Genomic DNA, 14,084 nt, shown 5'->3' with positions numbered 1-14,084 from the left:
AGAGTCTTGTGTAATAGGGGTGATTATGTTATTAGAGGAGATTGGAATTTTGTGAGGCATTGTGATTTTGGAGAGTTGAATTGGAAGTGGTTTTGGCAGCGTTGTACGGTTTTTGGGGGGAGTTTTCGAAAATTGAGGTAATAAGTATGATTAATTGAGAAAGTACGTGTGATAAATTATCAGGTGTTGTAACACTGGCCTCTTTATTGCCAGACTGAATAGCACAACCATCGGGAGAATTTGTATACGGTAAAAAGGAAATGGACTTTAATTTATCAAGAGTTGATTTGCTAATGTTAGGAAGAAACAATGACCTCGGAGCGGATTCTTTATAAACTGTCTTGTTATACGACAAAGGTTGTGAATGAGAAGATTGTTGGATATTAAGGGATTATGAAGAACTGGTAGACTTTGTAATATCTGCATATGATTTTCCCTTGCTAAATGTGGACTTGGCAGCCTCGCTATATGAAATATTTTGTTCAGTCATGCTCCTCTTAATTGAATTTTGCCGCAATTATTCAGGGCAAATTCTATTTGTAGCTAAATGATTACCTGAACAATTTACGCATGTAGCATTCTGAATTTCAACTTCGCAAGTCTCACCCATATGCTCCAATCCACACTTGAAACATCTAGGTTTGGACCTGCAAATTGTCTTGGCGTGTCCATAACAACAGCATGCAAAACAAAGAATTGTAGGATAGATGTATAGCTCAACGTCTATTACCGAATAGAATGAAAATATCTTTTTAGGGAGAATCTGCCCTTGAAAAGTAAGAATAACAGTTTGGGTGGGTACCCACGAGAATTTTTGGTCTACAGGCGAAGTGACTTTTCTCGAAAGTCTTCGATATTTTGTAATCATACCACATTCATTTGGAACCTCGATATTTTTTACAATCTCTTCATGGGTCCACTCTAAAGGGATACCCCTGACCAGGCCCATGCGAGAGACCATATGGTACGGGATAAATACTTTATAGCCATATGTTTCAAAAGTATTATCATGAATAAAACTATTTGCCGCTGAGTATGTCAAAAATTGTACAGAAATCCGGTTTCGGCCGATAGATTTTATTCCTGCACGAGGAACAATACCAGGAATATTTAGGGATTGCAAAAGATTGCCAAATTGATGATATTTATAGAGAAAGAAGAATTGGGGACAACGTTTTTTTGGACAAAAACACAGAAAGGTCCACTGTCTCTTTCTGTGTGTTTGTTTTTTATATATTCTGACTCTAAGGAAGAAGGATCGTTAGATGTTGAAAGGGATAAGATTTTCGGAGTTGCATTATGAATATCTTTGGCAGAATCAGTTTTAGAAATTTTTCTGATTTTGTTGGGGATGATTGGAGACGAGGGTAATGAAGAGTTGGAAGATGTAGAGGGGATGTCGGGAGGCTCCTTACGTCGTGTTTTAATTCTTTCCATACTTATTCAGATATAATCCAATCAATGTATAGAAAGAAAAATATATATATAAACGAAAAATATTAAATGCAACTAAAAAATATTATTGTTGCAATTTACTATTACAACTAAGAAAATAAGAAAGCACGAAATTTAAGAATTAAAATAATAAAATAACGATAGATTTGGCTTATCTGAGAAGTATTCCTTAATCAGCAACCATTTAAACTATAAAAAACTTATGCAATAACCAAAAAAACTCAAAATATGACAAAATTATTGGAGCTATATAATGGATGAACTGACAAACACAACTGTCAAAACGCAAGTCTGAACATGCTTTTATTCTAGTCTAAATATATGTACATATTTATATATATATATATATATATATATATATATATATATATATATATATATATATATATATATATATATATATATATATATATATATATATATATATATATATATATATATATATATATATATATATATATATATATATATATATATATATATATATATATATATATATATATATATATATATATATATATATATATATATATATATATATATATATATATATATACATATTTCATGTACATATTGTTGATTTATTTGTTTTTATTTTTTGTCTGCTATGTTTATGAACTATCTTTTGTTGGATTCTTTGTTTATTTTTTCCAGTTGTCATGTTAACACTTTTTGATTGCCTCTAGATCAGTGATCGCTACGAGGTAGCTTAGGAGCCACCGGTAGCTCGCCGTGGCTTTATCGGTGGCCCGCGTAGGATATTGAATTTGCCTAGTAAATTTCATTATTGAACTCTGAAAATAAATAAAAAATGTGCTAAATTTTAACGAAATGTTTAAAAGGTTACTTTTAAGGTGAATCTAATGTTCTAATTTATTTAAACCACAATTTTTTTTATGGTACGATAATAAAAAAACTATGAAGAGGGAATTTGTATAGGTAGCTCACCAGACTAGTTTAATTTCTGTGAGTAGCTCACATCCTTATTGAGTTTGGAGAACTCTGCTCTAGAGCATGTCATGTAAATTTTAAATAAAATACCGCAAAGTGTCCAAAATACGTATATTTCAAATTATCTAGTAATTTACATATTCGCACGTTACAAAATCCATGATAGCAAATATTTATTTTCATCCTCCTGGGAATCGACACAGTGTGTGGACACCGCCACTTGTCATCATCACGTTTAAATGTACATTACGTTGAAAATAATGATGCTTTAACAGAGGAATAATGCTCCCTTGGCATAATGAGGAATAATAATCATATATTAAAAAAACCCTCTTACATTGAGGTCCTTTTTTTTAAAATGGGATTTATTTTATAAGATATATATTTTATCGGTTACTATAGAATGGATTAAGTCGACATGTTTATAAAAAAAATATTTTGGCCAGAGCACACGTTAACTCTTTGCACTCAAGACTTTTTTTTGTATGACATACCAGTAACTTGAGTGTACTTTTTTGCAAATTGCACAAAAATAGTTAATTTTAGAAAAAAATAAAAACAAACCCTCGAAATTGTTATGTTACAAATTGACAATAAAACCAATCGATAAGTGTTTTAATTGGTTTATTTAAGAAAAAAACAAGACAATTGGTTACTATTTTAAAATTTTATAGTGTTTCAATGTATGGTATCTAACAAAACAATCTCTCAAATGCATCCTAGGCTGCCCAGGACAAGTGTCACAAAATTCATAAGTCTTTTGCCTCTGCCAATTTTTGTCCCTCCGTGAGCAAACCACACAGTCTCTTTTTGATCCTATACGCAAAACATGTAGTTTGCCATTCGAGCGGACCTCAGTTGAAGAAGTAGACGGCCTACTTGGAATCTGCTGAAAGTCCCCTACTAACTGATCTACTAAACTTTTATTTTTTGACATCTCATCAAAGATGAAGAAGAATATGGAAGTCTGGGCATTTACGGGGCTGACGACCGTCATAGGCTGGTTTAAGTGATCACTTTACATATGTGTAACATTCACCAATTCTACCCATTATTGACAACCACACTACTCAAATTCTTGGAAGTTCTATATATCGCTCACTCCTTTCAAGAACGTCATAAATCAAAAAAGTTGTTTTTTCAGGAGAACGTTTTTAAAGTTTATAAATATAATACAATTTATTAAAAATAAATATTAAGCCACCTATTAAACTATTTACTGTGCAACAGATCTTTTTAGGTTAAACCTGAAGGTTTTTTCTCCATTTGAAAAATAATTACTTTATTTAAAAAAAATAATTAAACAATACCTTTTCTTCAAAATGCAAAAATAACACTTTCTGCCCGTAGTGGGTAAATATTAAGTTAAAAATATGCCTCTTTTGCTGGAATATAGTACATTTTCTGGGCATTCCGAAAACATGCACATCTGAAAATCGACGATTTTTGATTTATGACGTTCTTGAAAGGAGTGAGCGATATATGAACCAATTTAGAAAATTTGTTCTTGAATCATTAGATTTTCACTAGAGACATCTATTGGTGAGATGTAAAGAAGTAAATGCCCAGCCTTTTATATTCTTCTTCATCTTTGATGAGATGTTTAAAATTAAATAAATTTTCTGTTCATATAACCCAGGATTTATTTTTTTGTTCTCTTCCAAGAAGCCATCTATCCATATTAGCACTTATAAACTAGAAATTTTATCGTAGCTGCACGAATATGGCAAGCATACGTAGTACGAGATAACTCTTAGTCTGCGTCCTAACAAAGAACGCAATCTACGAGTCATCTCGTAGTTGGCAGCCAACATGTTAATATATTTTATCTTCATACTTCAAAAATTACTTGAGATTGCAGCATAAAATGTGTCTTGTGATGCCGGATGCTGTAAGCTATAAATCTGAAATGAATTGTCCTACAATAATGAAATATGTCTTGTTTTGTAGGGAAATGTATGGCGATGCTATCAATCTGTTTCTTGATAGTCAATTTCTTTTGTTTTCCAGTAAATTGAATATAAGCAATACTTTTTTTTTTGTTGTGAACAATGTAAGAAGCTATATTTCAGAATATTTACATTTTATGAAAATGAAATAAATACCAATTTGTAGATAATTAAATTGAGATCAAATTGCCATGGATAATTTTCTTTCAACTCAAACGGTTTTTGTGAAATATATTTAAAAAAAACATGAACAGGGTTATATTTGGAAGGGTAGTGAGGGGAGTAGACGCCTGAGGGGTGGGGACTATTGAAGAGACAGTTCTTGGGTCCTAAGGAACACTTATACCAAAATGAAAACTTTTTTTAGGTGGATATTGTATTATGTAACGTATGTACTTTCATATTTCATAATATTACATATAACGTTATCCATAACGTATTCCATATATTTTAGATGAATTTAATAAACACAGGTTTAACTTTGCTCGGTTGATTCACTCAAATTGTTCATTTATGATTTTATCAACTCTGTCCCTCAGTTTATGAGTTTTTTCAGTTAATTCTGCAAACCTTTCAGCACAACACCAGCTCGGAATTCTAGCGGGACAAGCTTTTAGTCTCAGGACCTGTTGAATTCAATAAAAAGTATTATTATTAAGATATTTCCAGTTTGGTAAATTTATATATATATATATATATATATATATATATATATATATATATATATATATATATATATATATATATATATATATATATATATATATATATATATATATATATATATATATATATATATAGATACTTAGTAGACTCAAAAAATCTGTGTTTGATTTAAAATTAATACATAAATTAAAATGGAGTTCTACAAATTAAACGCCAAGTCAATAAATAAATATATATATATATATATATATATATATATATATATATATATATATATATATATATATATATATATATATATATATACATATATAAATATATAAAATATATAATATACATATATATATGCAGTGAATCCTCTATCTATCACATACATATTAAACTAAAACTCGACATTTCATTGATATGAAGGCACAATTTTAAGTGAAAGTAACATTATTTTTCGGAGAAAACAAATGAAAATAAATGAATATTTCAAATATTTATTGTAACTTCAGACAGTTGGTAGAATTCCATATTGAATTGTTGGGTAATATATTCAAATATATAGTTATAATATATAATTATAATAATTAAGAGATTATTAACACATTATCAAACACTCAAGTGATTGTTTGATAATGTCTTAATAAGACGAAACCCGTCACATATTATCATATATATGTAAATAAAAGTAGAATTCAATCCAATAACCTTGTTTAATTTTGGATATATTACCCAAAAATTTAAAATGGAATTCTACCAACTGTCTGCAGTTACAATAAATAAGTGTGGTTATATTACCTCGATCATTTCATCGGTCTCCAGGAGTTTAACAAATAAGTCTATGCTGCTTTTGGTGACAGAGCCAGCAGCGGCACACGCAATGTCATTATCGTCTCCATCATCCGACTCACTCATCTTCAGGATAAGGTCCTTCAGACTTGCGGGAATATCAGGGTTTAGCTGCTCCAGAATATTCTCCATTGAATCGGAGAACTCGCACACTTCTATTTCAGTTTCATCAACCTAGAACAGGGAACGGCAGTTTATCAAGTGAGAAGAGCCATATTGTCATGGAAACAGGATAACAAAAGAACCTGAGAGCCGCATATATCGTTCACTCCTTTCAACAACGTCATTTATCTAATAAATTGATTTTTCAGGAGATCGTATTTAAAGTTTAAGAATATAAAAAAAAATTATTAAAAATAATTACTAAGCCACTTATCGAACTTTTTACTGTGCAACAGATCTTTTGAGGTAAAACCTGAAGGTTTTTTTTCCATTTGAAAAATATTTTTGTATATTAAAAAAAAATAATTAAACAATACCTTTTCTTCAAAATGCAAAAACAACACTTTCTGCCTTGAAGCGGGTAAATGTTATGTTAAAAATATGCAGCTTTTGTTGGGATATAGTACATTTTCTGGGCATTCCGAAAACATGCACAACAGAAAATTGAAGATTTTTGATATATGACGTTGTTGAAAAGATATGTCATATACAAATATGAAGAGGTGAATTTTAGGGAAAAGAAGTTAGTATCACACGACGCATCTAATAATTCCGCAATATCGAGTCTTAATATCTTCGACTCGCTGCTCTGTTCCATTTGTTCCAAGACATTTTGGAAATTCTGTCGTGCACTGTTTTCGCTGATAGAGGGCGAAAAGCCGCAAACGTCTATGCATAGAGCCGCTCCTGCCGACCTCTGACCTAGAATAACATGTTAGTTTTGCAAATATTACATTTGATTTTGAGTCCTGGTTTCAACCCTAATGTATGGAAGTGAAACATGGAGTTGGCAAAAGAAGGATGAAAGTATATATTAATTTTAAATCAAACAGAGATTTTACTAAGTTGTATTTTATTAACAAAAACACATAAAAAAATTATATTGTGACAATTGTTTCGCCTTGTTAGGGCATTATCTTTGATAAACACATTATCAAAGATTGTTGATAAAATACAACTTAGTAGACTCAAAAAATCTGTGTTTGATTTAAAATTAAAACATAAATTAAAATGGAGTTCTACAAATTAAATGCCAAATCAATAAATAAAAATAGGATGAAAGTAGACAGAATGCAGTAGAAATGTGATCTCTAAGAAGAATGTCCGACAAAACGATGTATGATAGATGTTCGAATAGTGAAATAAGGAAGGAATGCAAAGTTAAGATAAGCATTATCGATAAAATTAAGAAAGGTGTGTTGAGATGGTTTGGACATGTGGAACGAATGAGTGGGGAAAGAACGATAAAACAAATTTATGAGGCGAATGTAATTGGAAAAAGGAGCAGATTTAATTATTTAATTATTTACACAAATATTTAAATTTCATAGTATTTCTGTGAGCATAAGCGGCTCATCATTGGGAATAGGTATCAAATTGTGGTAGAGTGGGTTCGAACCGAGAAACTCTGACTCAAGAGTCCGCGACACTAACCACGGGACCACAACCCGACCCAAATTTAGTTTTAATTAATGTTTTACTTAGTAAATACCACTATTTCTTAAAATCTACTGTGACACGTGTGTCGATGCATTCCGCATCATTTTCAAACACCGTATGATGCGGAATGCATCGAAACACGTGTCACAGTAGATTTTAAGAAATAGTGGTATTTACTAAGTAAATCAAAAATTAAAAATGGATAGATTTTACCACAAAGTGACTGCCGAATCAATTAATGACGAATTTTATTACCTCAAGATCATCAACGGGACATCCTGCGGCCATCATACCAATACGAATGGTGAAATCTGTAGCATTTCCACAGAGGTTGTTGTAACCGACCAGAGCCTTCTTTTTCTTGCCAGAGCAACCACAGATTGAACTGTCAACAAGCTGGAACATTCAATATTACAAAAATTTTACTCGGTTAAAACCTGGAATTATTCAGTTTTAAATAAATACTGACAATACTTTTATCCTCTTTTAGTGGTCTTTACAATTTTTATGTCTTTATTATATCATAAAATTAGGCAGTTTAGACTGTGGAGTGAATGGATGATGAGAGAATGACAAAGAGAGTAGATTTGGCAAATGTGAAAAAGTATTTGTTGAATTAAAATTATGCTTAGATTCCTTATTGAAGAGACAGATTTAAGCTCATATAGTACATGCTTGCTAACTTGCATGCTTTTTCATCTTTTTTAAGTTTTTAATTTTATTTTTTTTTAAATTTTTTTTTTTGTTTTCTGATAGTCAAGTATTTTTCGTATCTTATATTAACACTATTATTCTAGTTCTACTTATAATATTGTATTCTTGCCCTTTACTATGACCTAAATTATATTGTGTACCCACACACAGGCCATGCCTTTGTGGGATCTTTTTTTGTATTTATATTTTATTAATATTTTTTATATTTGAATTTATGTCATGTTTATATAATGCAAAAGAATTTACAAAAAAAGAAAAAAATACAAGGACAGAAGCTAAAACCTTATTGTGTTAAAAGTCTACATAATGAGAGTACTAGGAGAGTATGCCAGGATAGACGTATGTGACTTTCATCTTCTCTGCCAGTAAACAGAGTGATGGTAGTAGAAGTAGTTTGAAGTAGTAGTAGCAATAACAAGTTTACTGTGAATTAATTTTCATATTTGACCAATTGGACGCTGTATTTGTTTAGCAAATGCGTAAATGATATTGTAAAAAAACAAGGTAATTTATCATTGTGAAAAAAGAGACCATCAATTGTGGGAGCTTTTACAATTTTCTTCTAATTGACATCATATGTATGACACTTACAACTTTGTGTTTATACAGCAGTTGAACATCGAAACCTTACTCAATCATGAATATGAATATACTTCTTTATTTACAAATAGAAAAATGATCTAAGTATTGAATTAGTTCACTAGAAGCTGGTAGACATGTCTGTGAGACTATGAATGTGTCTACTGGGTAATTAACACAGATTTAATTTCGCAGTTCCCAAAATTCAAAACTCCTTTTCTTAAAATGGGATTCTCAGATTGTATTTTTTTTGCTTAGAACATTTTTACTGTAACACTCTAAGGAGAGTAAGGATCAATCTTGATAAGGATCAATCATTGTTTTGTACAATACCATAATAAATAACCAATTAATTTTAACTACAAGTCCATTTTTAAAAATATTCCATTGCGATTCATTTGTCTCCTTTCTTTCTTTCAGACCGTAACAATTTCATTTTATAATTTTTGTTTGAAGCAATAACTTTGTGATTTTCCATTTTATAATTGAAATAGAACTTTGTTTTAAAATAACTATAAATATTTTATAATAACTTGATTATAATGTCTACCGGTTTTGAAGCTGATTTTAAGACTGCTTCTTTTTCAAGACTTAATACTCGTAATAAAAGTATTAAGATTATTATCAGTCTTGAAAAAGAAGCGGTCAGCTTCCAAAGCGGTAGACATTATAATTAAGTTATAATAAAATATATATAGTGAATTTTAAACAAAGTTTTATTTTAATTATAAAATGGAAAATCACAAAGTTAGAGCTCTTGTGCACTATACGGAATTTTACTGTCCAGCAGTCCGGTTTGCATGAAAAAACGAATTATTGGCTTATACACGATCCACGATCATGGTGCTCGTGAACTCGATCACGCTAAACTGTCTTATTGACATATAATATGCAATACTACCTGTTTGTAGACACAGGTCGGAGCAGTAGGAGATGTGAAACCAGTGTATACGTCTACTGCCCAGAGAGACAAGGATAGCAGAAGTCCATACCGCCTGACTTTGTCTTCTTCAGGCAAATGCCGCGCATTCTTGGCCAAAGTGATAATTTCCTTCTTGTAATCCTTTGCGATATCACTTATTCCTTTGGGATATTTCCACAAGTGCTTGATAATATTGCTGGAAATAAAAACAGACCCAAATTATTCAGTTATTTAGTAATGGTTACCCTATAAACCAGGCCTGGCCACCCAAATTGTACCCCGGGTACAGACAGTTGATTACAAATTAGATAATAAAAAAATACAATGAATTTCATACTTATTGATTTTTTTAAGTATTATAAATAATTTGAATGCAGAGGTAATATCAGAAAGTATAATCAGAATAAATGTGAAAAAAATACTACAATGAGATATGAGAAAAAAACACACATCGAACCAACAAAAATGTATCTGTATAGTAATTAACATTTTTATAAATTTTAATAATCAAAATGATTAATTAGGACACATAAATCGTACAATATTACCAATTTTATTTGAAATAAAACCAAATTATTGAATTTCTTTTCACCAGAATATATACATTTCATGTAGTTACAGATACTTGATAGGTTTTAATAACTTAAATATGATTTAAAATATATTCTGAAGGTCCGCGGTCATGTATTCGTCATACATGACCGCGGGCCGTGGGTTGGCCACCCTTGCTATAAACCATAATAACAACCGCTGTCAATCTATGGTTTTATGTTTGGTTAAAAACCAAATCATAAAAGGGAAAATAGAAGGAAGATGTGGGCAGATGACAGATCTCCTGGATCCGGAATATACGAGATTGGACAGGGATCAGAACTGTCGAGACGCTGTTTAGAGCTGCCCAAGACAATGACAAGTACCCTCAAGTGATAGTCGAAAGTCGAAGTAATTCAAAGAATGATGAAAGGGGTGTCAAAAAAGGAGGCTGAGTAGAGAGCTGTTTTTTGTACAGATATGCTAAATTCTGACACTGAGCAATTGAAATGTAGACTCAAATATTTGTGCACATGAATTTTAAGGAACATGTGGCAAGTGATATTATTATCAAGCATTTTTAATACGTCATTGCACACTATGTTATGTTTGAACAATACTTTGTATCGTTTGGATATGTATAATTATATGAAATATATAACAAATTGTAATGTTTCAATTATTCAACAGTAAAATATATGTAGAAGGATAACTCTTTAGTGGAGATCATCCAGATTTGTGAACAAGTAATTGAACACACTCAAAATGTTGCAAATAAAATAACTGGTCAAATTATAAGCTGCATAAAAAATAACAATTCAGGTTTTAGTCAGGTCTCAAGTATGTGAATATAATCCAGGATTTGGACCTTGCATACAAATAAAAACAATCTCTTCTTAAAAAAAGCTTTTCTCATTCGAACATAGATGGCTGTTGTGAACTCATGTGAATTGTGTCACGAAATTGATCAGTATATCTAGGAGTTCCAAACATTTTAATAGTATGGTTGTCATGGGTAGAATTGGTGAATGTTGTACATGTGTAAAGTGATCACTTTAGCAAGCCAATAACAGGTTTTAAGCAAAGAATTTAAAAGTATTCTTATCTACGTTGAGAAATCAATATAAATCTTAATGAGAATATAATTGATAGCTTTGTTATTTATGCATTAACTTTAAAAGTTAATTACAAAATAGTTATTATCAACCTGTTGAATATGATTAACTTTGGCCTGTTTTCTGTTAATTTTTAGTAGAAGGAAGTAAAATAATAGACTTTAAGGATAGATTTGTAAGAATGATTGAATGAATTTTTTTGATTCTGTAGTGGTATTATTTATCTATTTTTAATTTAAATTTCACTTGGTAATTTGAGAATAATTAAAAATGGAAACCACTTAAAAGTAATCTGTTTCCACTTTGGCCCCCCTAAACACTCTTGTATCTGCTGTGGCGGATTTCAGTCAATGATGACATAATCACTAATGGACCATTCATTTTGTCTCTCCCACGTATACTGATGGATTCCTTTGTGTGCAAAAAAAGTATTTGACAAAATCGAGATTCCATTCCAGGCAAACCTCTAACAATATCTTCCCATTATCGTTCACTCTTGCATCCCCATACAAACCGAGGGATGATTCTAAACCCTCTCTCCTAGTGCCAACGGCACATTCAAAGGCACAATCAGGTATGTCAAATACTTGAAAGCGGCCGGGTCAGGAATCCAAAGAATGTTTGCAAAGGCAGGGAAACATGTCTTTCTATTCTCTCTGTCTACCCCTGCGGTAAGCGGCGTGATGGTTAGTAAGTTAGTTAGTTATAATCAAAACTTACGGGACATCCATTTTGGAGCAAGGCGATTCGGGACACGTGAGACATCCTGAACAACATGGACAGAATGTGCAATATGAGTAAGGAGTTGATTCCGCTACTAGCAGACAGCAAAATAGCACCTAAATAAAAGAATTAAACACATAAACACATCACTATTTATGTCACGTCTTGTAAAATCACACATTTTACTAGTTGCCAGTTTATCCCGAGCGCGATTCGGGCAAGGGGTTTGTGTTGCATTGATGAGTCCGAGTGCTGCTCGGGCAAATCGTATTCCAACTTGGTGGTATTGATTGGTCGAAGCCAAATATATAAATGTATTTGTTTTTATTGAATAACCCGAGCAGTGTTCGGATAGTCCTGTTTCGAGTTGTTTGATGTTGATTTCCTGCACCGACTAATTTTCTCGCCAAAATTCGACTATTAAGTGGTACAGTATCTCAGTACTTATAAGTAGACTTGCCAGACATTCCGGTCAAAACCGGGACGGTCATGGTTTCCAGAAAAATAAAAATTAAATTTGATCATGGATGACAAAAAAAATTACTGTGAAGGATTATTTAGGATAATTACTTGATTATTTATTCACTGTACTGTACGGTACAGGCATTCCGATGTCCTGGTTGAACATTTCAGAAATCTGACAAACCTACTTATGAGGAATATTTCCAAAGACAATGTTAAAAGCTGCACAGTCACTGTACGGATGTCCAAACTTAAAACACAGTAAGGGACATTTTTTTCCATTTTTGGACTAAGTAGAATCTACTTAGTCCAAAAATACAAAAAAACGTACTACAAAAAAATATCCCTTACTGTGTTTTGAGTTTGGACAGCCGTATAGCCATGGACAAATAACTCTCCGTAATAGGACCTTTCATATATTGTTTTAAAATATATATAGTAAAAAAAAAATATGATGATAAGAACAAGTGATTTTGTTTGGCGAATAGCCTACCAATACTGGTAGATATTTTTCATGTTAGGATTCTTAGATTGGCAGTTCCTCTTTGGTTATGTAATTTGTATGACATGATTAAAAAAAAAAGTAACAACAGAATGAAATTACATTTCATGTAATCAAATATATAAAGCTGTGGGAGCTAACCATATATTTCAGTTACAGAGGAAAGACGTATGGCGTAGAACACCTCCCACGTGTTCTTGCCTCCCGGCAAGGGGCAATTCAGTTGTTAATTATCTAACAGTTAGACGTTTTTAAAAGGAAAAACTATCAGCAAAATCATTATTTTGAAACAATTATAGTTAAGGTATAATATAAAACTCATCTAATTGGAACTGAAGATGAACCTATTGTTCAAAAAGTATTTCACTTTGAATTCACTTTAAACAGTAAAACAAATTTATGAGGCGAATGTTAGTGGGAAAAGAAGCAGAGAAAGACCGAGAAAAACATGGCACGATAAGGTATGCCAAATACTTGAAAGTGGTCAGGTTAGGAGTCGTAACAATCGGCGGGTATGTATGAGGAGATGCATGAACGTGGAAGAGGCGAAGAATGTTTGCAAGGACAGAGTGGTGTAGCGCTCTATTCTCTCTGCCTACCCCTGCGGGGAAGCGGCGTGATGGTTAGTTTTGATGGTTAGTATTTCACTTTGTGGCTTAGTCCTATTAACATGTAAATACAGGAACTAATAATATTGCCGATTCCTGTATTTACATGTTAAATTAAACAAAAACATCGTCCGGAAATTGACGTTAAAGCCCTTGACAATATGTAATTAATTTAATATAATTAAAATAATAGATACTTACACTTAAGCCTGCCAGCAATGTCTTCGTTCCGGCCATGTTAGCGTTAGAACTGTGAAGAAATATTTCTAACTTGTGTATATAGTCTGCGTTTGTATTTGATCATTGTCAGAATTACGATTTATAGTTTTTTTTTTACATACGCAATCGTTGTCATAGCTAAACATGTATATTTTACATTGACAAATTTTTAATCATTCAGCTGAAATTAAATTATTAGGGTCTTTCGAAAACGTAGAGTATTGTACGCTTACAAAGGGATACCTTGTGAGA

At 31.6% G+C, this 14,084-nt stretch overlaps 1 protein-coding gene across 3 annotated transcripts; it reads right to left on the bottom strand.

The window, feature by feature from the left end:
* Positions 1 to 3,013: 3,013 nt before the first annotated feature.
* LOC148313188 (uncharacterized) lies at positions 3,014 to 13,867 on the bottom strand. 3 transcript variants are annotated; one of them, XR_015838143.1, is made up of 7 exons: positions 13,815 to 13,867; positions 12,039 to 12,157; positions 9,652 to 9,868; positions 7,713 to 7,853; positions 5,805 to 6,029; positions 3,934 to 4,981; positions 3,014 to 3,510 (listed from the first exon to the last, which is right to left on the bottom strand). XR_015838143.1 is itself a non-coding variant. In XM_088266565.1 (6 exons), the coding sequence occupies exons 1-6, from the start codon at positions 13,848 to 13,850 to the stop codon at positions 4,850 to 4,852; spliced, it is 870 nt and encodes a 289-aa protein (XP_088122691.1). In that variant the 5' UTR covers positions 13,851 to 13,867; the 3' UTR covers positions 3,014 to 4,849. The 3 variants fall into 3 exon arrangements, 1 of the variants encoding a protein (XP_088122691.1); XR_015838144.1 differs by having other exon boundaries at positions 3,014 to 3,503; positions 3,972 to 4,981; XM_088266565.1 differs by having other exon boundaries at positions 3,014 to 4,981.
* Between the last annotated feature and the right edge of the window lie 217 nt (positions 13,868 to 14,084).

The sequence above is a fragment of the Brachycentrus maculatus genome, unplaced genomic scaffold (assembly GCF_059751285.1).
Source record: "Brachycentrus maculatus isolate JH-2025_06_01 unplaced genomic scaffold, ASM5975128v1 h1tg000017l, whole genome shotgun sequence".
Classification (NCBI taxonomy): domain Eukaryota; kingdom Metazoa; phylum Arthropoda; class Insecta; order Trichoptera; family Brachycentridae; genus Brachycentrus; species Brachycentrus maculatus.
The sequence above is the reverse complement of the archived record's forward strand: the minus strand, read 5'-3'. Positions and strand labels throughout refer to the sequence as shown.